The sequence below is a fragment of the Erinaceus europaeus genome, chromosome 16, assembly GCF_950295315.1.
Source record: "Erinaceus europaeus chromosome 16, mEriEur2.1, whole genome shotgun sequence".
Lineage (NCBI taxonomy): Eukaryota > Metazoa > Chordata > Mammalia > Eulipotyphla > Erinaceidae > Erinaceus > Erinaceus europaeus.
The window spans coordinates 19,010,402-19,037,467 of record NC_080177.1 but is presented as its reverse complement, the minus strand read 5'-3'; the positions used below and the strand labels follow the sequence as shown (position 1 = coordinate 19,037,467).

Sequence of the window (27,066 nt, the reverse complement as noted above, 5' to 3'; positions counted from 1 at the left end):
GTGGGAGGTCAGCCTTCTGTAATTGCTTCTCTACTGAACATGGATGTTGACAGGTCAATCCATACTCCCAGCCTGTCTCTCTCTTTCCCTCGTGGGGTGGGGTTCTGGGGAGGTGGGGCTTCAGGACACTGATGAAGTCGTCTGCCCAGGGAAGTCAGATTGACATCATGGTAGCATCTGGAACCTGGTGGCTGAAAAAGAGTTAAGATATAAAGAAGAAGAAAATCATGTTTCTTACCTGGTTCTCCCCCCCCCATAAGTAAGTACATAAATAGTTTTCAAAATATTAGAGGTCATGGACAGAATCTTCGCCAAAGAAAATATCTACGTGGCCAATAGACACTGATGCTTTAAATGCAAATAAATAAAGCCGGAAATGCAATACCATTCATGAGAATCTCATACATGAGAAAGGACAGAAGCAGCAGTTGCTGGTGAAGATGTGGGGCGAAAGGAAGTCTGTACTGTTGGTGGGAACGTAGAGTGGTCCAGAACCCTGAAGAAAGCAATCTGGAGATTTTTCGGAATTCAAGACATGGACCTACCCTTCCATCCTGCAATTCCTTTCCTAGGGATTTACCCAAGAACACCTATGGGGCCAGATGGTAGAACACCTGGATGGGCACCATGTTACAATGCACAAAGACCCAGGTTTGAGGCCCTGGTCCCCACCTACAGGGGGAAAGCTTTGCAAGTGGTGAAGCAGTGTTTCAGGTGCCTCTAGAGCTCTCTATCACCCTCTTCAATTTCTGGCTGTCTCTATCCAGTAAATAAAGCTTTTTTTTTTAAATCTAAGTTAAAACCTGTCCAAAGAGACCTATACACACTTACGTTCATAGCAGCACTGTTAGTAACGGCTCAAACTTGGAAATAACCCAGATGTCAAGAAATTTGAGTGTGTGTGTGTACTTTAATATTTTATTAATGAGAAGGATAGGAGAGAAATAACCAGACACATCATTCTGGTCCATGTGCTGCCGGGGATTGAACTCAGGACCTCATGCTTGAGAGTCCAATGCTTTACCTCATGCTTGAAAGTCCAATGCTTTATCCACTGTGCCACCTCCCAGCCCACAAAACTTTTTTTCTTAACCAGAGCACTGATCAGTTTTGTTTTTTTTTTTGTTTTAGAATTTATTTATTCATGAGAAAGATAGGAGAAGAGAAAGAACCAGCCATCACTCTGGTACATGTGCTGCCAGGGATCGAACTCAGGACCTCATGGTTGATAATCCAGTGCTTTCTTTATCCACTGCGCCACCTCTGGACCACCACTGATAAATTCTTATGGTGGAACAGAGGATTGAACCTGGGACTTCAGAGCCTCAGGCATGAGAGTCTCTTTGCATAACCATTACGCTATCTACCCCCACCCTTAAAGAATTCTTGAGGGGATAAAGTGTGAAGATCCAGTACACAGTAGTGAAGGACTTTGAATTGATGGTGGGAGTTAGTGTGCAGACACCCATCAGAGGAATTGTATCTGTATGTCAAATGCTGTCCTATAAACATACTTCCTTAATAAAATGATTGGGGGGGGGGGTTGGGTGGTAGCGCAGCGGGTTGTGCACACATGGCGCAAAGCGCAAGGACCGGCTTAAGGATCCCAGTTCGAGCCCCCGGTTCCCCACCTACAGGGGAGTTGCTTCACAAGCGGTGAAGCAGGTCTGTAGGTGTCTTTCTCTCCCCTCTGTCTTCCTCTCCTCTCTCGATTTCTCTCTGTCTTATCCCACAACAATGACAGCAATAACAATAGTCACAACTGGGAGTCGGGCTGTAGCGCAGCAAGTTAAGCGCGGGTGGCGCAAAGCACAAGGACTGGCATAAGGATCCCGGTTCGAACCCCGGCTCCCCACCTGCAGGGGTCTGCAGGTGTCTATCTTTCTCTCCCCCTCTCTGTCTTCCCTTCCTCTCTCCATTTCTGTCCTATCCAATAACTACAACAATAAAACAACAAGTGCAACAAAAGCGAATAAATAAAAAATTAAAAAAAAAACAATAGTCACAACTATAAAACAATGAGGCCAACAAAAGGAAAAAAAATAGCCTCCAGGAGCAGTGGATTCCTGGTGAAGGCACTGGGTCCCAGCAATAGACCTGGAGGCAAAAAAAATGATTTGGAAAAAAAACTGGGGGCCAGGCAGTGGTACACCTGGTTAAAGGCACACATTACAGAATACAAGAACCCGGGTTCAAGCCCTTCACCCCACCTGATGGAAAAGCTTCACAAGCGGTGAAGTAGGGCTGCAGGTGTCTCTCCCTCCTCCCCATCCCTCTCTATTTCTCTGTCTCTATCCAATAAGAACTAAAAATATTTTAAGGAGAAAACTGGGCAAAGGATCTAAATAGACATCTTTCCAAGAAGACGGAAAGACAAGGATGGTCAACAAATGCATAAAAATATATTACACAGGGAGGGGGAGGAGGGGGTAGCACACCGGTTAAGCACATGTGGTGTAAAGCGCAAGGACCGGCGTAAAGATCCCAGTTCCAGCCCCCGGCTCCCCATCTGTAGGGGATTCACTACATAGGCGGTGAAGCAGGTCTGCAGGTGTTTTTCTTTCTCTCCCTCTTCCCCTCCTTTCTCCATTTCTTTCTGTCCTACCCAACAACAATGATGGAACAACAAGGGGAAAAAATGGTCTCCAGGAGAGTGGATTCGTGGTACAGGCACCAAGCCCTGGCAATAACCCTGGGGCAAATTTTATATATATATATATATATTACATGGGAGCCAGGCGGTGGCATAGTGGGTTAAGTGCACATGATGCGAAGTACAGGGGTCGGCATAAGGATCCCGGTTAGAGGCCCCCACTCCCCACCTACAGGGGGTTTGTTTCACAGGCGATGAAGCAGGTCTGCAGGTGTGTCTCTCTTTCTCTCCCCCTCTGTCTTCCCCGGTCCATTTTTTTTTTTTTTTTGCTTTTATTTCCCTTTTGTTGCCCTTGTTTTGTTGTTGTAGTTATTGTTGTTATTGATGTCATCATTGTTGGATAGGACAGAGAAATGGAGAGTGGAGGGGAAGACAGAGCGGGGGAGAAAGACACCTGTGTAACCTCTGCATCCCTGTAGGTCTGAGCTCACATTCTGTGGTCATGGCTAGGAACATTCTAGGCTACACTAATTTCTGGACCCATCTTCCTCAGGTAGTAGGTAGAGTATGTTGCCCAACCTCCCTTTGGAGAATGGACCATTCCCTACCATTGTTGATCCATATTGAGGGGTAGGTCCTATAGGGGCCCACAAAGAGGTCCATTATGTTGTTTCTGATGGAGATGACCAGTGATAGTGGAGAGAGGGATCTGTTAGGGGTCTAGGCCCATCATGTCTGTGTGGGAATCCCAGGACTCCCTGACTAGGGACCCAGGTGATGGGGTGGCCTGGTAGTGACTAAAGAGTCATCATTAAAGGGTCGGATGGTGGCGCAGTGGGTTAAGTGCATGTGGAATGAAGCGCAAGTACTGGTGTAAGGATCCTAGTTCGAGCCCCCGGCTCCCCACCTGCAGGGGAGTCGCTTCACAGGCGGTGAAGCAGGTTTGCAGGTGTCTATCTTTCTCTCCCCCTCTATCTCCATTTCTCTCTGTCCTATCCAACAACGAACAACATCAACAATGGCAATAATAATAACCACAACGAGGCTACAACAACAGGGGCAACAAAAGGGGGGGAAAATGGCCTCCAGGAGCAGTGGATTCATGGTGCAGGCACCGAGCCCAGCAATAACCCTGGAGGAAAAAAAGTTTGTCAGTCTCTTGCCCTTACTCAGCTTTTGTAGTCCTTACTTTGGCTGACAAGGCTAGCATTGCAGTAACTGAGGGACGTAAAATAGGCAGTAGGTGAGGAGGGCATGGCAAGAAAAAAAAGTACCTGAGGTTTTTTGTTCATTTTTGTTTTTACTAGTAATGTCTCAGGGCAGGGGTAGATGCATAATGGTTGTGCAAAGAGAGGCTTTGCCTGAGACTCCAATGTCCCGGGTTCTATCCCACGCACCACCATAAACCAGAGCTGAGCAGTGCTCTGGTAAGTAAGTGAATAATGTATCTCAGAGACACATCTGTAAAGTGCATCTATTTCATTTTTGTGTTTTTGTTTGTTTTGCCCTTTTAGTTTAAGATAGTTTCAGACTTGGGGCCAGGTGGTGGCACATCTGGTTGAGCACACATGTTATAATGCTTAAGGAACTGGGCTCAAGACCCAGGTCCCAACCTGCAGGGGGAATGTTTTGCAAATGGTAAAGCAATGCTACAGGGGTCTCTCTGTCTCTCTCCCTCTCTATCTTCCCCTCTCCTCCCAGTTTCTCTGTCTCTAATATTTTTTAAAAAGATAATTTCAAACTTGCAGAAAAGTTGCAAGAATAGTACAAAGAACACCAGTATACCCTCACTTTTAGATGCTCAAATGCTGCCTTTCAAATGCACTTGCTTCATAGCTGACTGATCTCTGCAGTGTTTCGTGTGTGTGTGTGTGTGTGTGTGTGTGTGTGTGTGTGTGTGTGTGTGTGTGTGTGTGTGTTATAGGCACTAGGGAGAAACTGAGTGATGGGGCAAAGAGATTATTTTAGGTGCAGTTCAGGCACTGGCATCTTTTAGAAGTTTTTTTAAAAATATTTTTTATTTATTCCCTTTTGCTGCCCTTGTTTTATTGTTGTAGTTATTATTGTTGTTGTTGTTGATGCCGTCATTGTTGGATAGGACAGAGAGAAATGGAGAGAGGAGGGGAAGACAGAGAGGGGCAGAGAAAGATAGACACCTGCAGACCTGCTTCACCGCCTGTGAAGCGGCTCCCTGGCAGGTGGGGAGCCAGGGGCTTGAACCGGGATCCTTATGCTGGTCCTTGTGCTTTGCGCCACCTGCTCTTTTAGAAGTTTTTGAGCAGCCAAGTAACAGTATCTTGCGGCAACAGGCTAGAATCCTGTCATGAAAGGGGAGGATTATGATGCATGGAAAAATCTGAGTTGGAACACTGTCTGCAGGACAAATGAGAAGCAGGGAAATTGTGTATTACAAACGAGGAGCGAAATGAAGGCACATGGCTTAGATGCAGCTCCTGAGTAGAAATGCAAGACCAGCGTGGTTCCACAAAGATGACTTCGCAGAGGCCTTTCCCTGTGGATGACTTCAGTATCTACTACATCCTGTGAGTCTCTGCCTGCTGTGGCTTTCTAGATCTGCTTACTACGGATGCTGGAGGGGCTGGGTGGTGGCACACCCACTTGAATGCACGCATTACCTTCGAAAGGGCTCAGGTTTAAACCCCAGTCCCCACCCATAGGGGGGAAGTGTAATGAGCATTGAAGCAGTGCTACAGGTCTCTCTCTTTCTCGCTCCTTCTCTATCTCCCTGCCCACCCTTGATTTTTCTCTATCCTACTTAACGAAGAAAGAAAGCAAGAAAGAAAGAGAAAGAGAGAAAGAGAGAAAGGAAGGAAGGAAGGAAGGAAAGAAGGAAAGAAAGAAAGAAAGAAAGAAAGAAAGAAAGAAAGAAAGAAAGAAAGAAAGAAAGAGAAAGAAAGGAGGGGGAAAAAAGAGGAAGGGAGGGAGGGAGTGGTCCGGGAGGTGGCACAGTGGATACGACATTGGACTCTCAAGAATGAGGTCTCTCAGTTCAATCCCCAGCAGCAACACGTACCAGAGTTATATCTGGTTATTCCTCTCTCCTTCTATCTTTCTTGTTAATAAATGAATAAAACCTTTGAAACAAAGACAAAGGAAGTCATGGTGGCAGATGGAGCTCAAAGGAGTGAGGGGTTCTCTCAAATCTCCCCCGCCCCAGGTGTGACTCATTGGGGAAGGCCAAAGAAAGGGAAAATGTTCCTGAATAGGCAGTATCTACCCCTAAGATAGCCCTGACAGTTCAGGGCTTCCCTTCCATGTCATCAGAACAGAAAAGTGGAAGCCAGCATCCACGGGATAGTGAACATTTTTCAACTCGAGTAGGGGTCCTGCGGTGAAGTGGCTTAGAAACACCTGTGTATGGAGGAAATGTCATAAAGAACAGAGCTCCTGGGGCTGAGTAATGGCGCACCCGGTTGAGTGCACACGTTACAATGTGAAAGGACCTGGGTTTGAGCCCCCAGTCTCCACCCACAGGTGGAAAGCTTTGCGAGTGGTGAAGCAGGGCAGCAGGTGTCTCTGTCTCTCTCCCTCTCTATCACCCTCTTCCCTCTTGATTTCTGTCTCTATCCATTAAATAAAGATAATTTAAAAAATTAAAAATAAAATAATAAGAATAGAGCTCCTGGGCTGCCTGGTGCCAAGCCATATAACCAAAGGAATCCCAGGGGTAGGGGAACTCCCTCAGGGCCCAGGGTTCTCTGTGCAAGTTTGGATGATTCACTAGGCTGCGCTGATTCCAGAGCTGACTGTGAAGAACATTCCAGATCGGGCAGGGCTAGATGCAAAGAGACTCTCATGTCTGAGGCTACAAAGTCCCAGGTTCAATCCCCGGCATCACCATAAGCCAGAGCTGAGCAGTGCTCTGGTAAAACAAACAAACAAACAAACAATCCAGATTGGTCGCCTCCTCTGAAGTGTTTTCAGGTGAGCACTTAGGAGCTGTGTGATTTATGCCACATGCCTTGCACCGTTTAACCTAATTCTCACAACATTGCCATAAGGCAGGTGGCATTATATCAATAATGTCGTGACTGTAGTAATGCCCCTAGTGATTTTGCCGCATGCCCCACTACATTATAGAAGACAGAATCCTCATGATCCAGGAGGTGGCACAGTGGATAAAGCATTGGACTTTCAAGCGTGAGGTCCTGAGTTCAATCCCCGGCAGCACATGTACCAGAGTGATGTCTGGTTCTTTCTCTCTCCCATCTTTCTCATGAATAAATAAATTCAAAAGAAGAAGACAGAACCCTCTCTACTAGATTTGCCATCCAACGTCTCAACCAACTATAGTGGGGTGAATGATGAACTTTAAGGGGATAATATTGACTCAATGCTCTGAGATAATTTCTAGTTCTTAGGACCTGGAAAAGATAGGCATGTGTGTCTATAAGATTCCCGGTTTGATGCCCAGCACTTCATGATGTTTGAATAGTGCTGTGGTTTCTCTCTCATTTTCTCATATGCATAAATTCAGTAAATCTTTGCAAACCAGGAGGTGGCACAGTAGATAAAGCCCATGAGGTCCCCAAATCAATTCCAGGCATCACAGATGCCAGAGTGATGCTCTGGTGTACACACACACACACACACACACACACACACACACACACACACCATTAATCAATAAATAAAAATCTTTAAAAAAAAAAGTTATCACACACACCATTAATCAATAAATAAAAATCTTTAAAAAAAAAAGTTATCTCATGCCTGAGGCTCCAAAGTCCCAGGTTCAATCCCCTGCACCACCATAAGCCAGAGCTGAACAGTGCTCTGGTAAAAAAAAAAAAAAAAGTTGGGGTGGGGGTAGATAGCATAATGGTTATGCAAAGAGACTCTCATGCCTGAGGCTCCGAAGTCCCAGGTTCAGTCCCCTGCACCACCATAAGCAGTGCTCTGGTGTTTCTCTCTGTGTCTTTCTCTCTCTGCCTCTCTCTCAAAAATAAAATAAAATACTTTTTTTAAAAAGTTGAAGAATGGAGATGCCTGAGAGTCCCCCTTCTCTCTCTTGTTACTCAAATGTTTACTTCAAAGGTTTCTAGTCACTAAGCACTTTCCATCTGACATAAGATTTGACTGCCAGGGAAGGTCTTTCTTAGTGGGTGGGGAGGGGGACTTAGTTGGAGCTGGGGGAGTGGGTGAAGCATAATTCCCCTCAAATTGCATAAGCTAGGCGGGTGGGCAGTAGCACAGTGGATTAAGCGCACATGGTGCAAAAACGCAAGGACCAAATCAAGGATCCCAGTTCGAGGCCCCGGCTCCCCACCTGCAGGGTTGCTTCACAATTAATGAAGCAGGTCTGCAGGTGTCTCTCTTTCTCTCCCCCCCCCCGTCTTCCCATCCTCTCTCCATTTCTCTCTGCCCTCTCCAACAACATCAATGGCAACAATAACAGTAATGACAACAAAATGGGAAAAAATGGCCTCCAGGAACAGTGGATTCTTAGTTCAGGCACCGAGCCCCAGTGCTAACCCTGGAGGCAAAAAAAAAAATGCATAAGATGAATCAACAATACTTCAAGGGAGTAGTTTTTTGCTTTGTTTTGTCCAGTATTTTTTCTTTCTTTTTTTTTTTTTGTGATGTTGGGTTATTTATTTTGTGCATCTGTGGCAATAAATGAGAAAAAATATGGAACACTTCACGAATTTGCGTGTCATCCTTGCGCAGGGGCCATGCTAATCTTCTCTGTATCGTTCCAATTTTAGTATATGTGCTGCCGAAGCGAGCACACTTTTTCTTTCTTTTTAATGTTATTTTATTAGAGATTTGATGTTTAATAGGATTACAGGGTTTATAAAGGTTTATAATGCATATTTTTAAAGATTTATTTTATTTTGAGAAGGGAGGGGGAGATAGAGAAGTCAGAGACACCTGCAGCCCTACTTCACCACTAATGAAGTTTTCCCCCTTCGGGTGGGGACCAGGGGCTTGAACCTGGGTCTTTGTGCACTGTAGTGTGTGAGCCACCTCTTGTCCCCTAAGATTACAGATTTCTTCTTTTTATTTATTTATTTTTTAATATTTATTATTTCCTTTTTGTTGCCCTTTTTATTGTTGTTGTAGCTATTATTGTTGTTGATATCATCATTGTTGGATAGGACAGAGAGAAATGGAGAGAGGAGGGGAAGACAGAGAGGGGGAGAGGACAGAAACCTACAGACCTGCTTCACCACCTGTGAAGTGACTCCCCTGCAGGTAGGGAGCTGGGGGCTCGAACTGGGACCCTTACCGGCCCTTGGCCTTCGCGCCACGTGCGCTTAATCTGCTGCTACCGCCTGACTCCCCAAGATTACAGATTTCACATCACACCTGCAGCCAGAATTGTGTTCCCAACTCTCACTGGAGGGAGGCTCTAAACAGTGAGAAATGTGAAGCTGAATAAAGACAACCTGATTCAAAATGGAGTCAGGCAGCTATGAAGGGCAGGGTGGGCTTTCACACACCTGCCCCCTGTTGTAGATGACAGGAAGCTTCTCCTCTCAGCAATAGGCTGCCCACCACAGGCTGCCAATGAGCAATCACAACAGCCTGTAATGCTAATAAACTGCTATTCCCAACAGCCCTTTCCAATTCACTCTGATGGCTCAGAAAAGCCGGGCCTCCACTTCTCGCACTTGCCTATACTTCCACGAGATTTGCTCAGCCTATATTACAACCTGATCTTTCCAAAAAAAAGGAAAAAGGAAAAAACCCTGTTTGACTAGCTGAAGACCAGATTTCGTTTTAGGGTCCACGAGATTTGGAGAGAGAGAAGGCTTACATTTTTAGTAGAGCGATTCTAGAATCCTGAAAGGAAGGCTATGTTTTTTTTCTTTGTTTCTTTTTTATTGCCTCTTGCTTTGTAGTTCTAGGAAGAAACTTTTTTTCCTCTGTCTTATTTGGCTGCAGGCAGTGTTCAGAGACTTAGAGACTAGATAGCACCACCTCTGAGACTCCCAGGTTCAAGTCCTGTCCTTGGTAGGGACATGCGTTGCACACAAGTCTTGTTAAGAATTCTCCTTTTGGGGGGCCCGGTTGGTGGCGCACCTGGTTGAGCACACGTGTTACAATGTGCAAGGACCCGGGTTCAAACCACCAGTCCCCACCTACAGAGGGAAAGCTCTGCGAGTGGTAAAGCAGTGCTGTAGGTGTCTTTCTGTCTCTATCATTCCCTTCCCTTTCGATTTCTAGCTGTCTCTATCCTATAAATAAGAAAAAACATTTTTTAAAGAATAAATTTTGGGTCATGAAGTTGAGAAGGTCCTGTCACTTGTATGTACTTCGCTCCCTCAAAATGTTTTCCTTTCTTTCTCGGGTGGGGGCCACCAACAGCTCAGAGTGTTCAGATCACTATAACAGCTTTGCAGACAATGAGGCTGAGAAGAACCAGCCCCATTTCCAGGGGGTGACTGGCCTACGGAACCTGGGCAACACATGCTACATGAACGCCATCTTGCAGTGTCTCTGCAGCATTTCGCCGCTGGTGGAGTACTTTCTCTCTGGAACGTACATGACTGCTCTTCAGAAGTAAGTCCCTCTGCATTTGCCTGAAGCCCCACCCCCAAGCTCAGCTCCACACAGGTGAGGTCAAGAGAGAAACACTCTGACAGCTCTATTAAGAGTACACAGACCAGTGTACTCTACAGTGCCCTAGACGCCAGTCTGGTGGGAGGAAAACCAGGAAGGGGAAGCTCAAACAGGGCATGAAGGACTCTTCACTTGGGGTCTGATGTTACTAGCTTGAGTTCCACCTGGCCATCCCTCTGTCCTTCCAGAGACTGCAGTGAGGTTGCCACTGCTTTTGCCTACGTGATGACAGACATGTGGCTTGGAGACTCAGGCTGTGTCTCACCAGAAATATTTCGGTCAGCTCTTGGCAGCCTGTATCCAGCGTTTATGAAAAAGACACAACAAGACGCCCAGGAGTTCTTGATTTATGTCTTGAATGAACTTCACGAAGCTCTGAAAAGGGTAAGTAGGGTGGAGGGTCTGGAAATTGGATACTTGGTTTTCAGCTCTATTAGTAAATGACTATTCCTTGTTCCCACATTTGCTCCATCATTTCTGCCTGAGTGAATGTTTGAATAGAATTGTGTTGACCAGACTCAGTTGAGCAATCAGAATCTCCTGTGAAGCGTTTACACTGCAGACTCTGAGAATCTCACTCCAGGATTACTGAATCAGAATGTCTGAGATTGTCATGAAGAGTGAACTGAGTATTTCCAGAGTTTGAAATTGAGAAAGAAGGGGGTGATATAGAGGTAGAGAGACAGAGGGACACCTGCAGCCCTGTTTCACTACTCATGAAGCTTTCCCCCTGCAGGTGGGGACCAGGTGCTTGAACCTGAGTCCTTGCACACTGTAATGTCTGCGCTTAACCAAGTATGCCACAGTCTGGCCCCCATGATGCATTTTTTTTGCACAGGAAAAAAAATACATCGTGACTTTTCCTATAGCCCAACAAATCGGTTTAACTCTGTCATTTTGCTTATAAAGTCATGGTTTCCAAGAACCTTTCTCTAGCATAAAGTGAGGACTTAACTGAGACCTTAAAATAACTCTGACACCAAGCTGTGCTTCTGGAAACATTCCTGAGTATGGGCTAAATTCAAACTACAGAGTAAGGTTAGTTAAATTGTGCTGCCTTGGGAATTTATGATTTGCTCTTTTCAAAATGTGTTTTCTAGTCAGTAAAAGGAGAGAAGAGGGAGTCGGGTGGTAACACAGCGGGTTTAAGCACAGGTGGCGCAAAGCGCAAGGACTTGAGTAAGGATCCCGGTTCGAGCCCCCGGCTCCCCACTTGCAGGGGAGTCGCTTCACAAGCAGTGAAGCAGGTCTGCAGGTGTCTGTCTTTCTCTTCCCATCTCTGTCTTCCCCTCCTCTCTCCATTTCTCTGTGTCCTATCCTACAACAACAACAACAATAACTACAATAAAACACCAAGGGCAACAAAAGGGCATAAATAAATATTTAAAAAAAGGTGGGGGGGAGTTCAGCAGTAGTGCAGCAGGTTAAGTGCAGGTGGCGCAAAGCACAAGAACCGGAGTGTAAGGATCCCAGTTTGAGCCCCCGGCTCCCCACCTGCAGGTGAGTTGCTTCATAGGCAGTGAAGCAGGTCTGTAGGTGTCTGTCTTTCCCCCCCCCCCCGTCTTCCCCTCCTCTCTCCATTTCTCTCTGTCCTATCCAACAACGACAACATCAATAACATCGACAATAATAACTATAACAATAAGACAAGGGCAACAAAAGGGAATAAATAAATTTTTTTTTTTTTTCAGTGTGGAACTGTACTCTATTATCTTTTTTTTTTTTTTTTTTTTTTTTTTTTTTTACAAAACCATAGGGTAGGAGGGGTACAACTCCACACAATTCCCACCGCCCAGTCTCCATATCCCACCCCCTCCCCCGATAGCTTTCCCATTCTCTATCCCTCTGGGAGCATGGACCCAGGGTCATTGAGGGTTGCAGAAGGTAGAAGGTCTGGCTTCTGTAATTGCTTCCTCGCTGAACATGGGCGTTGACTGGTCGGTCCATACTCCCAGTCTGCCTCTCTCTTTCCCTAGTAGGATGGGTCTCTGGGGAAGCTGAGCTCCAGGACACATTGGTGGTGTCTTCAATCCAGGGAAGTCTGGCCGGCATCCTGATGACACCTGGAACCTGGTGACTGAAAAGAGAGTTAACATACAAAGCCAAACAAATTGTTGAGCAATCATGGACCCAAAGCTTGGAAAAGTGGAGAGGAAGTATTAGGGAGATACTCACTGCAAACTCTAGTGTACTTCTGCTTTCTTACTTTGGTGCCATATTCCAAACTCAGTCAATTTCTGCTTTGCGTTTCTACTTCTTTTTTTTTTTTTTACATGCATAACATTCTCCAGATTCCCATTTAGCAATACAACCCCCACTATTTCATTCATCATTTTTCATGGACCTGTATTCTCCCCACCCACCCACCCACCCCAGAGTCTTTTACTTTGGTGTAATACTCCAATTCCATTTCAGGTTCGACTTGTGTTTTCTTTTCTAATCTTGTTTTTCAACTTCGGCCTGAGAGTGAGATCATCCCATATTCATCCTTCTGTTTCTGACTTATTTCACTCAACATGATTTTTTCAAGGTCCATCCAAGATCGGCTGAAAACGGTGAAGTCACCATTTTTTACAGCTGAGTAGTATTCCATTGTGTATATAGACCACAACTTGCTCAGCCACTCATCTGTTGTTGGACACCTGGGTTGCTTCCAGGTTTTGGCTATTACAAATTGTGCTGCCAAGAACATATGTGTACACAGATCTTTTTGGATGGATGTGTTGGGTTCCTTAGGATATATCCCCAGGAGGGGGATTGCAGGGTCATAGGGTAGGTCCATTTCTAGCCTTCTGAGAGTTCTCCAGACTGTTCTCCACAGAGGTTGGACCAATTGACATTCCCACCAGCAGTGCAGGAGGGTTCCTTTGACCCCACACCCTCTCCAGCATTTGCTGATGTTACCTTTTCTGATGTGTGACATTCTCACAGGAGTGAAGTGGTATCTCATTGTTGTCTTGATTTGCATTTCTCTGACAATCAGAGACTTGGAACATTTTTTCATGTGTTTCTCAGCCTTTTGGATCTCTTTAGTGGTGAATATTCTGTCCAAGTCCTCCCATTTTTGGATGGGGTTATTTGTTGTCTTGTTGTTGAGTCTGGTAAGCTCTTTATATATGTTGGTTATTAAACTCTTATCTGATGTATGGCATGTAAAGATCTTCTCCCATTCTGTGAGGGGTCTCTTGATTTGGGTAGTGGTTTCTTTTGCTGTGAAGAAGCTTTTTAATTTGATGTAGTCCCATAGGTTTATACTTGCCTTAGTCTTCCTTGTAATTGGATTCGTTTCATTGAAAATGTCTTTAAAATTTATGCGGAAAAAAGTTCTTCCAATATTTTCCTCTAAGTATCTGATAGTTTCTGGTCTAACATCCAAGTCCTTGATCCACTTGGAATTTACTTTTGTATTTGGTGAAATACAGTGATTCAGCTTCATTCTTCTGCATGTTTCAACCCATTGTTTCCAACACCATTTGTTGAAGAGACTCTGCTTTCCCCATGTAATAGTCTGGGCCCCTTTGTCAAAGATTAGATGTCCATAGGTGTGGGGCCTCATTTCTGGGCTCTCAATTCTATTCCACTGGTCAGTGTGTCTGTTCATGTTCCAGTACCAAGCAGTTTTGATGACAATGGCCCTATAATATAGTTTGAGATCTGGCAGTGTGATGCCTCCGGTTTTGTTCTTTTTTCTCAAGATTGTTTTGGCAATTCTAGGTCTTTTCTGGTTCCAGATAAACATTTGTAGCATTTGTTCTATTCTCCTAAAAAATGTGCTTGGGATCTTGATGGGGATAGCATTAAATTTGTAGATGGCTCTGGGTAATATATTCATTTTGATGATGTTAATTCTTCCAACCCATGAGCATGGAATATCTTTCCACTTCTTTGTGTCTTTTTCAATTTCTTTGAGTAGTGACTCATAATTTTCAGTATACAAGTCTTTCACTTCTTTGGTTAGGTTTATTCCTAGATATTTTATTGTTTTTGTTGCTATAGAAAAAGGAACTGATTTCTGGATTTCAATTTCTTCTAACTTAGTGTTTGCATAGAGGAATGCCACTGACTTTTGAATGTTAATTTTATAGCCTGACACATTACTGTATTGCCTGATGATTTCCAAAAGCTTCTTGCTAGATTCCTTAGGTTTTTCCATGTATACTATCATGTCATCTGCAAATAAGGAGAGTTTGACTTCTTCTCTTCCAGTCTGTATGCCTTGAATTCCTTGCTCCTGCCTGATTGCTATGGCAAGAGCTTCCAACACTATGTTGAATAGTAATGGTGATAGTGGGCAGCCCTGTCTAGTACCTGATCTGAGGGGAAATGCTTCCAGTTTTTCACCATTGAGTATGATGTTGGCTGTAGGTTTGCTATATATAGACTCCACTATCTTCAGGAATTTTCCATCTATTCCTATTTTTTGTAGTGTTTTGATCATAAAGGGATGTTGTATTTTGTCAAAGGCTTTCTCTGCATCTATTGATATGACCATGTGGTTTTTGGTCTTGCTTTTGTTGATGTGGTGGATCACATTGATTGATTTACGTATATTAAACCAACCTTGCATGCCTGGGATAAACCCCACTTGGTCATGATGAACAATCTTTTTGATATACTGCTGTATCCGGTTGGCTAGAATTTTGTTCAATATTTTTGCATCTATGTTCATCAGAGATATTGGTCTGTAGTTTTCTTTTTTGGTTGTGTCCCTGTCTGCTTTTGGTATCAGGGTGATGTTGGCTTCATAGAAGCTGGCAGGGAGTATTCCAGTGTCTTCAATCTTCTGGAAGACTTTTAAAAGTAGAGGTATTAGTTCTTCTTTGAAAGTTTTGTAGAATTCATTTGTAAAACCATCTGGTCCAGGACTTTTATTTTTGGGAAGATTTTTGATAACTGTTTCAATTTCATTAGCTGTGATGGGCCTGTTCATGTTATCGACTTCCTCTTTACTTAGTTTTGGAAGTTGGTAGGTATCTAGGAAATCATTCATTTCTTCCAGGTTCTCTAGCTTGGTGGCATATAGTTGTTCATAGAAGCCTCGCATGATATGTTGAATTTCTGCAGTGTCTGTTGTGATTTCTCCTCTTTCATTTACTATCCGATTTATTTGGGTCTTCTCCCTTTTTTGTTTTGTGAGTCTGGCTAAAGGTTTGTCGATTTTGTTTACTCTTTCGAAGAACCAACATTTACTTTCATTGATATTTTGTATGGTTTTCCTATTCTCAATGTTATTTATTTCTGCCCTAACTTTAGTAATTTCTGTCCTTCTGGTTGCTTTAGGGTTCCTTTGTTGTTCTTCTTCTAGGTCTTTAAGATGTGCAATCAGGCTGCTAATTTGTGCCTTTTCTTGTTTCCTAATGTGTGCTTGTATAGCTATGAACTTCCCTCTTAGGACTGCTTTAGCTGTGTCCCAAATATTTTGATAGCTTGTGTCTTCATTTTCATTGAACTCTCGAAACATTTTGATTTCTTCCTTGATTTCCTCTTTGACCCAGAAGTTGTTAAGAAGTGTACTGTTTAGCTTCCACATTTTGGCACTGTTACTAATCTTTTGTTGATTGTTAAGTGTTAGTTTAATTCCACTGTGGTCTGAGAAGATGCTTGGGATGATTTCAGTGCTCTTGAATAGGCTGATGCTGTGTTTGTGGCCTAACATATGGTCTATCCTTGAGAATGATCCATGTGGATTTGAATAAAATGTGTATTCCAGTTTCTTGGGATGAATGACTCTGAAAATGTCCAATAGTTCTAGTTTATCTATCTCTTCATTTAGCTCCCTTATGTCTTTACTGATTTTCTTCCTGGATGATCTGTCAAGTTGAGATAGTGGGGTGTTGAAGTCCCCTACTATGATTGTGTTACTGTTAATATATTGCTGTAGCTCTTTCAGTAGAAGTTTGATGTATTTAGATGGCTTCTCATTGGGTGCATAGATATTAATAATTGTTAAGTCCTCTTGATTGACTGATCCTCTGAGCATTAAGTAGTGTCCATTCCTATCTTTTTTAATCTTATCTATTTTAAAGTCTATCATGTCAGATATGAGAATAGCTGTTCCTGCCCTTTTTTGTGGGCCATTGGCTTGAATGATAGTTTTCCATCCTTTCACTTTAAGTCTGTGTTTGTCTTGTTGCATTAGGTGAGTTTCCTGTAGACAACATATTGTTGGGTTGTGTTTTCTGATCCATCTTCCTACTCTGTGTCTTTTAATAGGTGAATTCAGGCCATTCACATTTATTGATATCAAAGATTGAAGATATTTTAACGTCATTCTTGTAGAGTTTTAGAGTGTTTTGATATATGTTCTATTTGTGGTGGTCTGGTTGTTTATAGGAAACCTTTCAGAACTTCTTTCAAGGCAGGCTTGGTGATGGTTGCTTCCTTCAACTGTTGCTTGTCTGAGAAGGTTTTGATGCTTCCATCTAGTCTGAATGACAATCTAGCAGGATATAGTATTCTTGGCTGAAAGCCTTTCTCATTGAGCACTCGATAGATATCTTGCCATTCTCTTCTGGCCTGTAGTGTTTGTATGGAGAAGTCTGCTGCTAATCTTATGGGTTTTCCTTTGTAGGTGACTCTTTGTTTTTCTCTTGCAGCCTTGAGGATCCTTTCTTTATCCTTATTCCTTTCCAATCTAAGTATGACATGTCTTGGTGTCTTTAGGTCTGGGTTAATTCTGTTTGGGACCCTCTGGGCTTCTTGAATCTTTATGTCTTTGGTGTTGTCTAGACTAGAGAAATTTTCAGCTATTATGGCCTGGAGAATGCTTTCTTCCTCCCCTTCTCTTTCTTCCTCTGGTAAGCCAATAACGCGTATATTGTTTCTTTTGAAGTCATCCCATAGGACTCTGTTGTTGTTTTCAGCATCTCTTAATCTCTTTTTGAGGTCTTTTACTTCTTCTTTAGTTGTCTCTAATTCATCCTCAATCTTGCTAATTCTGTCTTCAGCCTCATTGATTCTATTCTCTCTGCCCTCTACTGCTTTCTGGAGTTCATCTATTTTGTTGCCCTGCTCTGATACTGTTTTAGCTTGTTCAGCTAGTTGCCTTCTTAGCTCAGCAATTTCAGCTTTCAGCTCTCTAATAACCATGAGATTATTAGAATTTTCTTCCATATTCTCATTTGTTGTTCCTGCAGTTCTGATTACAATTTTTTCAAATTCTTTACTCACTCCTGTTATTATTTCCTTAGCTAATGTTTGGATGTTGAACTCGTTGTTTTGTGCTTCGCCCTCTGGAGGACTTTTAGCTGGACTCTTGTCCTGGTTCGAGTCTCCAATATTTTTTCTTGTTGTTTTAACCATTTTATATAAGTTAACAGTTTTTTCGATCCCTGAGTTGGAGTTCAGTGGTGTAAAAGCCTTTTTTTTTTTCCCTGTAGGCTATGGTAGCCTGAGGGCTTTTAAACTATCAATAGGCTTCTTGGCTTAATCACTGACTCCTGACCAAGAGATAAAGCAGGGTGTGGCAGAGATAATCCAGTGGTTATGCAAAGAGACTTTCACAGCCCTTCAGCTATGCCACCGAGGTATAGGTCTTCTCCTGAGTTTCCCGGTTAGATCTCTGTGCCCTGGTGTCCCTCCCTTTTGCTGCTCCAGATTCTGAGGGTAGTAGCAATGGAGACTCAGAGTTGTACTTGGTGAGTCTCTGGGGAGTCCTTTCCTCCCTTCAGCTGTCCCCTTGTTGGTGGAGCAGACTGGAGGTGGTGTCTCCACTGACAAACTGTCGAACTGTTAGCAGTCACTTAATCTCTCCTTAGGCCCCTCTCTCCTCTCTGTCACCAGCCACGCGTGTTTGTACTCATGGGTGATTTACTGGGTTTCTGTGGTCATTCTAGTCCTGTCTTGTTTCGGTCCGGGTGGTCTCCTTTGGTATTCCTAGTTGATCCAGGAGAGGAGAGGAGAGGAGAGAAAGCGATCTGCTGCTCGTAGCTCTGCCTCCGGAAGTCCGTACTCTCATAAATAAATATTTTTTAAAAAGGAGAGAAAAGGGTGGGAGTCGAGGGGGTGGATAGCATAATGGTTACGCAAAGAGACTCTCATGTCTGAGGCTCCAAGGTTCCAGGTTCAATCCCCCACACTGCCATAAGCTAGAGCTGAGTGGTGTTCTGGTAAAAAAAAAAAAAAAAAAAAAAAAAGGAGGGAAGAGTAGGGGGTATGTGGTCCAAGAAGTGGCACAGTAGATAAGGCATTGGACTCTCAAGCATGAGGTCTTGGATTCAATCCCCAGCTCCACGAGTACCAGAGTAATGTCTGGTTCTCTCTCTCTGTCTCTCCTGTCTTTCTCATTAATAAATAAGATCGTAAAGAGAGAGAGAGAGAAGAATAGGGGACATAACATGGGGACTGGTGAGAAGGTCACATTCCTTGTTTTACCTCTTGTTCAGCTCACGGACTGAAAGTTAGCCTGATGGCCTACCTGCACCCCTCCCAGGAAGCTTGCCTCCAGCCCCTGGGCATGTTGTCACAGGCCAGGGACTGGTTTACTCTGAGACATGAGTGTCATCATTCCTGTCTCACTTTTTTTTTTTTGCCTCCAATGTTATCGCTGGGGCTCAGTATCTGCACTAGGAATCGACTGTTCCTAGAGGCTGTTTTTTTCCCTTTTGTTGCCCTTGTTGTTTATCATTGTTGTTGTTATTGCTGTCATTGTTGTTGGATAGGACAGAGAGAAATGGAGAGAGGAGGGGGAGACAGAGGGGGAGAGAAAGACAGACACCTGCAGACCTGCTTCACTGCTTGTGAAGTGACTCCCCTGCAGGTGGGGAGCTGGAGGCTCAAACCAGGATCCTTAAGTCGGTCCTTGAACTTTGCACCATGTGCACCCTCCCTACTTCACTTTTTAAATTTTAATTATTTACTAACATGAGAAAGGAAAAGATAATAAGAGAAAGAGCATCACTCAGATTGAATTCAGGATCTCATGCTTAAGAGTCCACGGCTATATTCACTGCACAGTCTCCTGAAATAGGAGATAGGGAAATATCTGAATTACCAGAACTTAGAAATAAAATATGCTCCCAAAAGGCCAGGTGGTGGTACACCCAGTTAGATTCACATTATCATGCTCAAGGCTCGAGCCCCTGTTCCCCACTTGTAGAGAGATGCTTTTGGAGTGGTGAAACAGGTCTGCACCTGCCTTTCTATCTCCTCCTCCCCTCTCAATCTCTCTCTCTCTCTCTCTCTCTTTCTCTCTTTCTCTCTCTCGCTCTCCTATCAAATAAGATAGAAAGAAGAAAAGAAAATATTTGCTCCTGGAGCTAATTCAATCTCTTTATAATCTGAATCCAAGGCTGAGTAGTTCCTTCCTGGTAATGGTGTATCACTGAGGCAGGAAAAAAAACCGGGAGCTGGGTGGTGGTGCAGCGGGTTAAGCCCAGGTGGCAGAAAGTGCAGGGACTGGCATCAGGATCCTGGGTGAAGCTCCCAGCTCCCCACCCACAGGGAGTTCACTTCACTGTAGGTGAAGCAGGTCTGCAGGTGTCTTTCTCTCCCCCCTCTGTCTTCCCCTCCTCTCTCCATTTCTCTCTGTCCTATCCAACAACAACGACAGCGGCAGCAACAACAATAATAACAACGGTAAACAAGGGGAAAAAAATAAAAAAAAACAAACAAAAAAACACCTCAAATTCTTTTAAATTTTTTGTCACATGTGCGCTCAACCAGGTGCACCACTTCCCAGCTCCACTTTTAAATTTTTTGATGGCCGGTTATTTACTGGGGGTGACTTTGTTCCTTGACAAGTACCAGCGCAGGAGATCGTATGAGAAAGGCTCTGCCCTGAGGTGCAGCAGGAAGATGGTCACCAGCGAGTCCTCCATCATCACCCGGCTGTTCGAAGGGCAGCTCAGCTACAGCATCATGTGCCTGAAGTGTGAGAACTGCACCTACAAGAACGAGGTCTTCACTGTCCTCTCCCTCCCGATCCCCTCCGAGTACGAATGTTCCCTTCAGGTAGGGGACTCCACCTTTCTCTTGTTCTGCCCCTGTCCTGGGTTTCTCTGTGCTATATCCTGCGATGTTGAATATTCAAGACAAGGCTCGGTCACTCTAAAAGGGGGGAGGGGTGGGCGGTGGCACAGCCTCATTGTGACACTGAAAGCGAGACGGGGTTAGTCAGTCTACTGAGTTGACTTGTGTGGAGGGTGTTTGTTTTCTTGCAGCATCTTATGGCCCTTACTCTCACCCCTTGCTGCTAATTAGGGGTTCAGCTGAGGAACTAGATAGGAAACAGTCTCTCTTTCTCTCTCTTTTAAAAGATTTTAGTTATTAATGAGAAAGATAGGAGGAAAGAACATTAACCAGACATTACTGTGGTACATGTACTGCTGGGGATTGAACTCAGGACCTCATGCCTGAGAGTCTACTGAGCCACCTCCCAGACCATAAGAGTGACTCTTCTTCTTTTTTTTTTTTTTGCCTTCAGGATTATTGCGGGGACTTGGTGCCTGCACTAAGAATCCACTGCTCCTGGTGGCCATTTTTTTTTTTTTTCCCATTTTGTTTCTCTTGTTGCCATTGCTGTTGTTAGGAGAGAAATCGAGAGAGGAGGAGAAGACAGATAGACACCTGCATACCCAGGGCTTGAACTGGGATCCCTACACTGGTCCTTGTGCTTCACACAATGTGCACTTAACCCAGTGTGCCACTGCCTGGCCCCAAAGTCTGACTCTTTAGTCCTGAGAGTTTGGATAGGACAGAAGTCATGAAATGTGTTGGTAAGATAAAAGGAACTTAGTGCTTCTAGTCCAGGAGGTGGTGCATTGGATAAAGTATTAGACTCTCAAACATGAGGTCCCAAGTTTGATTCCTGGCAGCACATGTACCAGAGTGATGCCTGCTTCTCTCTTTCCTCTTATCTTTCTCACTAATAAATATATAAGATATATATTTAAAAAAAAAAAAAAGGAGAAACATGGTCTGGGAGGTGGTACAGTGGTTAAGGCATTGGATTCTCAAGCATGAGGTTCTGAGTTCAATCCCTGACAGCACACGTACCAGAGTGATGTCTGGTTCTTTCTCTCTCTCCTCCTATCTTTCTTATTAATAAATAAATAAAATCTTTCTAAAAAGAAAAAAACAATAAATTTATTTTTTTAAAAAAGGAGAAATTTAGTGCTTTAGTTGCCTTGGCAAATTCTCTCCAGCATACCAAAGGTCAGTCAGACGGGGGAGGGAGAATAGAAGGTAGAGGGCAACTAGGAGGCAGAGGGCCACACACTTCCTGGTAGAAAACCCCACAGAGATGTTTTCTCACCTGTGAGACTGCCTCTATTGCTTCACAAGTTCTCATGTTTTAGAAGGAAAGAAGAAATCTGACTACTTATTCAGATCCAGGCTTCCATCTCAACTCAAATGGCTCAGGGCTACTGGACATGAGGCTGGCAGGGGCCCTGCTGGTCTTCCTCTCTGGGCTGATGTCTGTAAAATCAGGAGCCTGGACATACTGCTACTGTCTTCTGAGCACATGGGTCCTCGGCTATCTTTCTGAGGGGACCCCCCAAAACATGGAGATGCAGTCACTGCTCAACCGCCAGATCACTGCCATCAGATGAGTTATATCAAACAGCTGCCTGCCTGAGTGGAAGCCAGTCCACTTTAGTCAATGACTGAAATAAAACAGAAGCACTGAAATGTGGAATCTGCCTGTGACATGGATGTTAGCTTCCAGCTCCATAAATGGCTAAGAAGGCCCTTCTTGGGCATCTGGGCTTTTACAGCTCTGGGTGGCACAGGTGACTGTCGTCGCTCTGGGAGTTGGAGACTTAAAAAGCCTTGAGAATTACATCCCCATCGTGCTTTCAAAAAAAAAATTTTTTTTTTAAATTCTTTTCCCCCTTTTGTTGCCCTTGTCATCGTCGTTATTATTATTGTTGTTACTGCTGTCGTTGTTGGGTAGGACAGAGAGAAATGGAGAGAGGAGGGGAAGACAGAGAGGGGGAGAGAAAGATAGACACCTGCAGACCTGCTTCACCATCTGTGAAGCGACTCCCCTGCAGGTGGGGAGCTGGGGGCTTGAACTGGGATCCTGATGCTGGTCCTTCCGCTTTGCGTCATGTGCGCTTAACCAGCTGTGCCACCACCCGGCTGGTGGCGCAAAGCACAAGGGCCAGCATCAGGATCCCGATTTGAGCTCCTGGCTCCCCACCTGCAGGGGAGTCGCTTCACAGGCAGTGAAGCAGGTCTGCAGGTGTCTACCTTTCTCTTCCCCTCTCTGTCTTCCCCTCCTCTCTCCATTTATCTCTATCCTAACAACCAGGACATCATCAACAACAATAACTATAACAACAATAAAAAAACAAGGACAACAAAAGGGAAAATAAATAAATATTAAAATATTTTTTTAAAAATTTATTCATGAGAAAGATAGGAGGGGAAAGAGAAAGAGAGAAAGAATCAGACATCATTCTGGTACATGTGCTTTCAAAATTCTAATAAAAACCAAGATCCCAGGGCTAGAGAGAGCTCATCAGGTAGGGGCCTGCATTTTATGTTGGGGCTGGAGCCCTGGCACTACATGGAAGATACTATGGCAACAGAGGAAGTTTTGGTGCTAATGCTGTTGCTCTCTTCTCTATCTACATGAAAAAAAAGTAGCCCAAAGTAGTTTTGTATTATCTACTCATAAGGCCCCTGATATCTCCATCTCCATCTCTTGTCTGTCTGTCTCTGTCTCTCTCTCTCACCACACACACACACACACACACACACACACACAAAGTAGAGAGACCAGGGCAAAGAGGACCCAGTTTAGTCACCAAATGCTTTTGTCACCAACAGGACTGTCTTCAGTGTTTTTTCCAACAAGACACACTGACCTGGAACAACCAAATTCACTGCTCCTTCTGCAAAACTAAGCGAGAAACAGCTGTGAGGGCCAGTATCTCCAAAGCTCCCAAAATAATCATCTTTCACTTAAAAAGGTAAAAACTGGCCTTGCCACCTCTGAGTAGTCGCGCCGTCAGGGTTTCCGCTTCCTCCACGTCTCCCTTCTGTCATCCCGTTCCATCTGGCCAAACATCTCAAGTGAGATGCAAACACCATGGCATCTCACATCTAGATGTGTCATGTCTGCTGGTATTACCAAGAATAATGAATAATCACAACCGCTCACGCCTAAGAAATCTAACAGTGGGTGGGGTAAATAGCATAATGGTTATGCCTGAGGCTCCAATGTCCCAGGTTTAAGCCCTCAGTACCACCATAAACCAGAGCTGAGCAGTGCTCTGGTAAAAAAATAAAATAAAATCGAACAGTCATTTCATACCTGAGTCACACTCCACCTCTAGATTCCCCTAGCCCCCAAATGCCTTGCAGGCCTTCTTTTCACAAGCTACTACCCAAAGGTTACCTATTACACTTACCTCTCTAGTTTCTTAATCTGTATCACTCCCCCTTTTAGGTGTCTAAAGATTTGCTTATGACAGAAGCTGGATGGTGGTGCACCTGATTAAGCAGCACACATTGCCAAGCACAAGGACCCAGGTTCAACCCCCAGCTTCCCACTTGCAGTGGGGAGGCTTCACAAGCAGTGATGCAGGTCTGCAGGTGTCTTTCTCTCCTTCCCTATCTCCCCCCCCTTAATTTCTCTCTGTCCTATCAAAAGAAAAATAGAAAAAAAAAAGAGAGAGAGAAGAAAATATGGGTGCTGGGGTGTGATGGGTTTGTTGTGTCAGCACTGAGCTCCAGCAATAACCCTGGTGGGGAAAAAATAAAAAAGATTTGCTTATGACAGAGAGAGATGGAGGAATAAGGGGATAAGAGTACCATTCTGGTACCTGTGAAGCCAGGGATCAAACTTGGGACCTCATGCTTTCAAGTTACATGGCTTTACTTGCTGTGTTAATTCTGGAACACTAAATAAGCCTCTTTTCACATATTCTTCAGGGAGTCCACTGATTACAGAAACCCTTCCCAGGTCTAAATCAGGGTTTGAGGCCCTTGGGCTTTCCCACCTGTGGGGAAAAGCTTTGTGAGTGGTGGAAACAGGGCTTCAGATATCTCTCTTCCTCTCTATCACCCTCTACCCTCTAAACTTCTGCCTGTCTCTATTCAATAAATAAAGGCAACACAAAAAAAATTTTTTTTAAATAGAAAGATACCTACAGACCTGCTTCACGACTTGTGAAGTCCTCCCCGAAGGTGTAGAGTTGGGGGCTCCAGCTAGGACCCTTGCTTGGGTCATCGTGTTTGGTACTATGTTGCACTTAACCAGGTGTACCACTGCCTGGCCCCTGACAATTTAATTTTATTTTATTGGATAGAGACAGAAATTTAGAGGGAAAGAGGAAATGGAGAGGGAGAGAGACACCTGCAGCACTGCTTCACTGCTCATGAAGCTTTCTTCCTGCAGGTGGTGACCAGGGGCTTGAACCCAAATCCTTGCACATGATAATATGTGTGTTCAACCAGGTGCACCTCCCCAGAGTCCCCCCAAAAGATTATTTTTCTAAAATCTTCTGGTTGATTCCAATAGAAGTTGAAATTTGGGCACTGATGACTTCTATAGCAAATGGAGAATGTGACCAGATAAGTCACAAAGTGTTAACTATTTTTAAATATTAGTGTGTGTGTGTATGTGTGTGTGAAAGAGAGGTGGGGGGTATAACAGAGTGAACCAGAACGTTACTGGCAAGTGTGACACTAGAGATTGAATTTAGGATCCCATGCATGAGATTCAGTGTTACCCACTGCACCACCTCTGGAGCCACCACAAAATAATATCTTTTTAATGTTCAGTGGGGAAGCAATTACAGAAGCCAGACCTTCTACCTTCTGTAACCCTCAACGACCCTGGGTCCATGCTCCCAGAGGGCTAGAGAATGGGAAAGCTACCATGGGAGGGGGGGGGATTATGGGGATTGGGTGGTGGGAATTGTGTGGAGTTGTACCCCTCCTACCTTATGTTTTTGTTCACTAATCCTTTCTTAAATAAAAAATTAAAAAAAAAAACATAAAGAAAAAAAATTTTTTTTAATATTTATTTATTATTAATTCCCTTTTGTTGCCCTTGTTTTTTTATTGTTGTAGTTATTATTGTTATTGATGTTGTTGTTGGATAGGACAGAGAAATGGAGAGAGGAGGGGAAGACAGGAAGGGGGAGAGAAAGACACCTGCAGACCTACTTCACCACCTGTGAAGCGATTCCCCTGCAGGTGGGGAGCCGGGGGCTCAAACCGGGATCCTTATGCTGGTCCTTGCACTTTGCGCCACCTGCGCTTAACCTGCTGCACTACCACCCAACTCCCAATATATTATCTTATGAAAAACTCAAAGCTAGGAAGCAGGTCACTGTCACAATAACATGTCTTGGGTGAGGGAGATAACAGAATGGTTATGCAAAACAGACTTTCACACCTGAGCCTCCCAGGTTCAATCCCCCACAACACCAGAAGCCAGAGCTAAGCAGTCCTCTGGTAAAAAGTAAACAACCATGTTCTGAAATCTAGATAAGGGAAAGTTGTGAGTCAGTCTTGGATGGCCAACACTTCTCCCTCTGAAGCCCAGCCTCCTTTATGGCCTTGACACCATCTCACTTCTTGTCTCGGGTTCACGGGTCAGTCTAGTTTCCATCTTGGCCAGACTTAATGAATGTAGAGGTTCTAAATATATGTATCAATACTTAAGTGGGGCAAATAATCTGTGTACAGGTATGCACCAAGTAATCTTCCCAAGAAATTACTTTTAAGGAGTTGGGCAGTAGTGCAGCAGTCTAAGTGCAGCAGGTCAAACGCAGGTGGTGTAAAGCGCAAGGCTGGTGTAAGGATCCCAGTTCGAGCCCCCGGCTCCCTATCTGCAGGGGAGTCACTTCACAAGCAGTGAAGCAGGTCTGCAGGTGTCTTTCTCTCCCCCTCTCTTTCTTCCCTTCTCTCTCCATTTTTCTCTGTCCTATCCAACAATGACATCAACAACAACAATAACAACTACAACAATAAAACAATAAGGGCAACAAAAAGGAATAAATATTTTGAAAAAGAAATAAATTTTAACTGTATTTGGAATATAGACCTGGGGCCATAGATATCCCTCTAGATGAAAAAACGCACAGGAACAGTGAAATCACAGGCAGGAAGCCTTCTGTAACAATAAAAGTATGAACCTCATTCATGAACCATTCACACATTTACTTTGTATCTCACACATTTGTTACCTCTCCAGGTTTGACATTCTGGGTACAATGAAAAGGAAACTGAGAACAGATATTCATTACCCACTCACTAACTTGGATCTCACTCCTTACATTTGTCCAATTTTCCGGAAACATCCAAAATATAACCTCTGTGCCGTGGTGGTGAGTAAAATACTGTTGACGACAGCACAAACTTAAGGAAAAAATGCAGAAACAGCTGCTTGACTATTGACTCCTATTGTCTCTGAATTCTCTTGTACTCTTTGCAAACAGAAAAAAGAGACTAGAAACCCCATGTTTGGCCTTGAACACAGAACAGTGTGAGGGTCAAATGGCCTCCCTCCATCTCATAGTCGGTTCAGATCTAGGGCTGAATGGCGCTGGTGTATTGGGGCAGCAAAGTCATTTTCAGTAACTTAATTTTCTTGCCTCCAGGGTTATCACTGGGGCTCAGTGCCTGCACTACAAATCCACTGCTCCTGATGGCCATCTTTTCCATTTTATTGTATGGGGCAAAGAGAAATTGAGAGGCGGGGCCAGGTGGTGGTGCACCTGGTTGAGCACATATGTTACAATGCTCAAGGACCTGGGTTCGAGTCCCCAGCCCCCACCTGCAGGGGGAAAGCTTTGCCAGTGGTGAAGCAGTGTTGCAGGTGTCTCTCTGTCTCTTTCCCTCTCTATCTCCCCGACCCTCTCAATTTCTGGCTGTATCTATCCAACAAATAAAGATAATTAAAAAAATTTTAAAAAAAGAAA

General features: G+C 44.1%; 1 protein-coding gene and 1 non-coding gene across 4 annotated transcripts in view; one reads left to right on the top strand and one right to left on the bottom strand.

Annotated features, from left to right (window-relative positions):
* Nucleotides 1-4,951: 4,951 nt before the first annotated feature.
* Nucleotides 4,952-27,066, top strand: part of USP50 (ubiquitin specific peptidase 50) — a 33,083-nt gene continuing 10,968 nt past the window's right edge. The window contains exons 1-6 of one of the 3 annotated variants that reach the window (XM_007531891.3): nucleotides 4,954-5,136; nucleotides 9,929-10,123; nucleotides 10,372-10,567; nucleotides 19,925-20,134; nucleotides 22,961-23,103; nucleotides 26,340-26,472. In XM_007531891.3, the coding sequence (XP_007531953.2) occupies nucleotides 5,057-5,136; nucleotides 9,929-10,123; nucleotides 10,372-10,567; nucleotides 19,925-20,134; nucleotides 22,961-23,103; nucleotides 26,340-26,472 (957 nt within the window). In that variant the 5' untranslated portion in view covers nucleotides 4,954-5,056. Of the gene's footprint in view, nucleotides 5,137-9,928; nucleotides 10,124-10,371; nucleotides 10,568-19,924; nucleotides 20,135-22,960; nucleotides 23,104-26,339; nucleotides 26,473-27,066 lie in introns of all 3 variants that reach the window. The other 2 variants (XM_060174649.1, XM_060174648.1) reach the window with 2 other exon arrangements.
* Nucleotides 8,240-8,346, bottom strand: LOC132533565 (U6 spliceosomal RNA). The gene has a single exon (XR_009545429.1). It is a non-coding gene; the product is annotated as a U6 spliceosomal RNA (small nuclear RNA).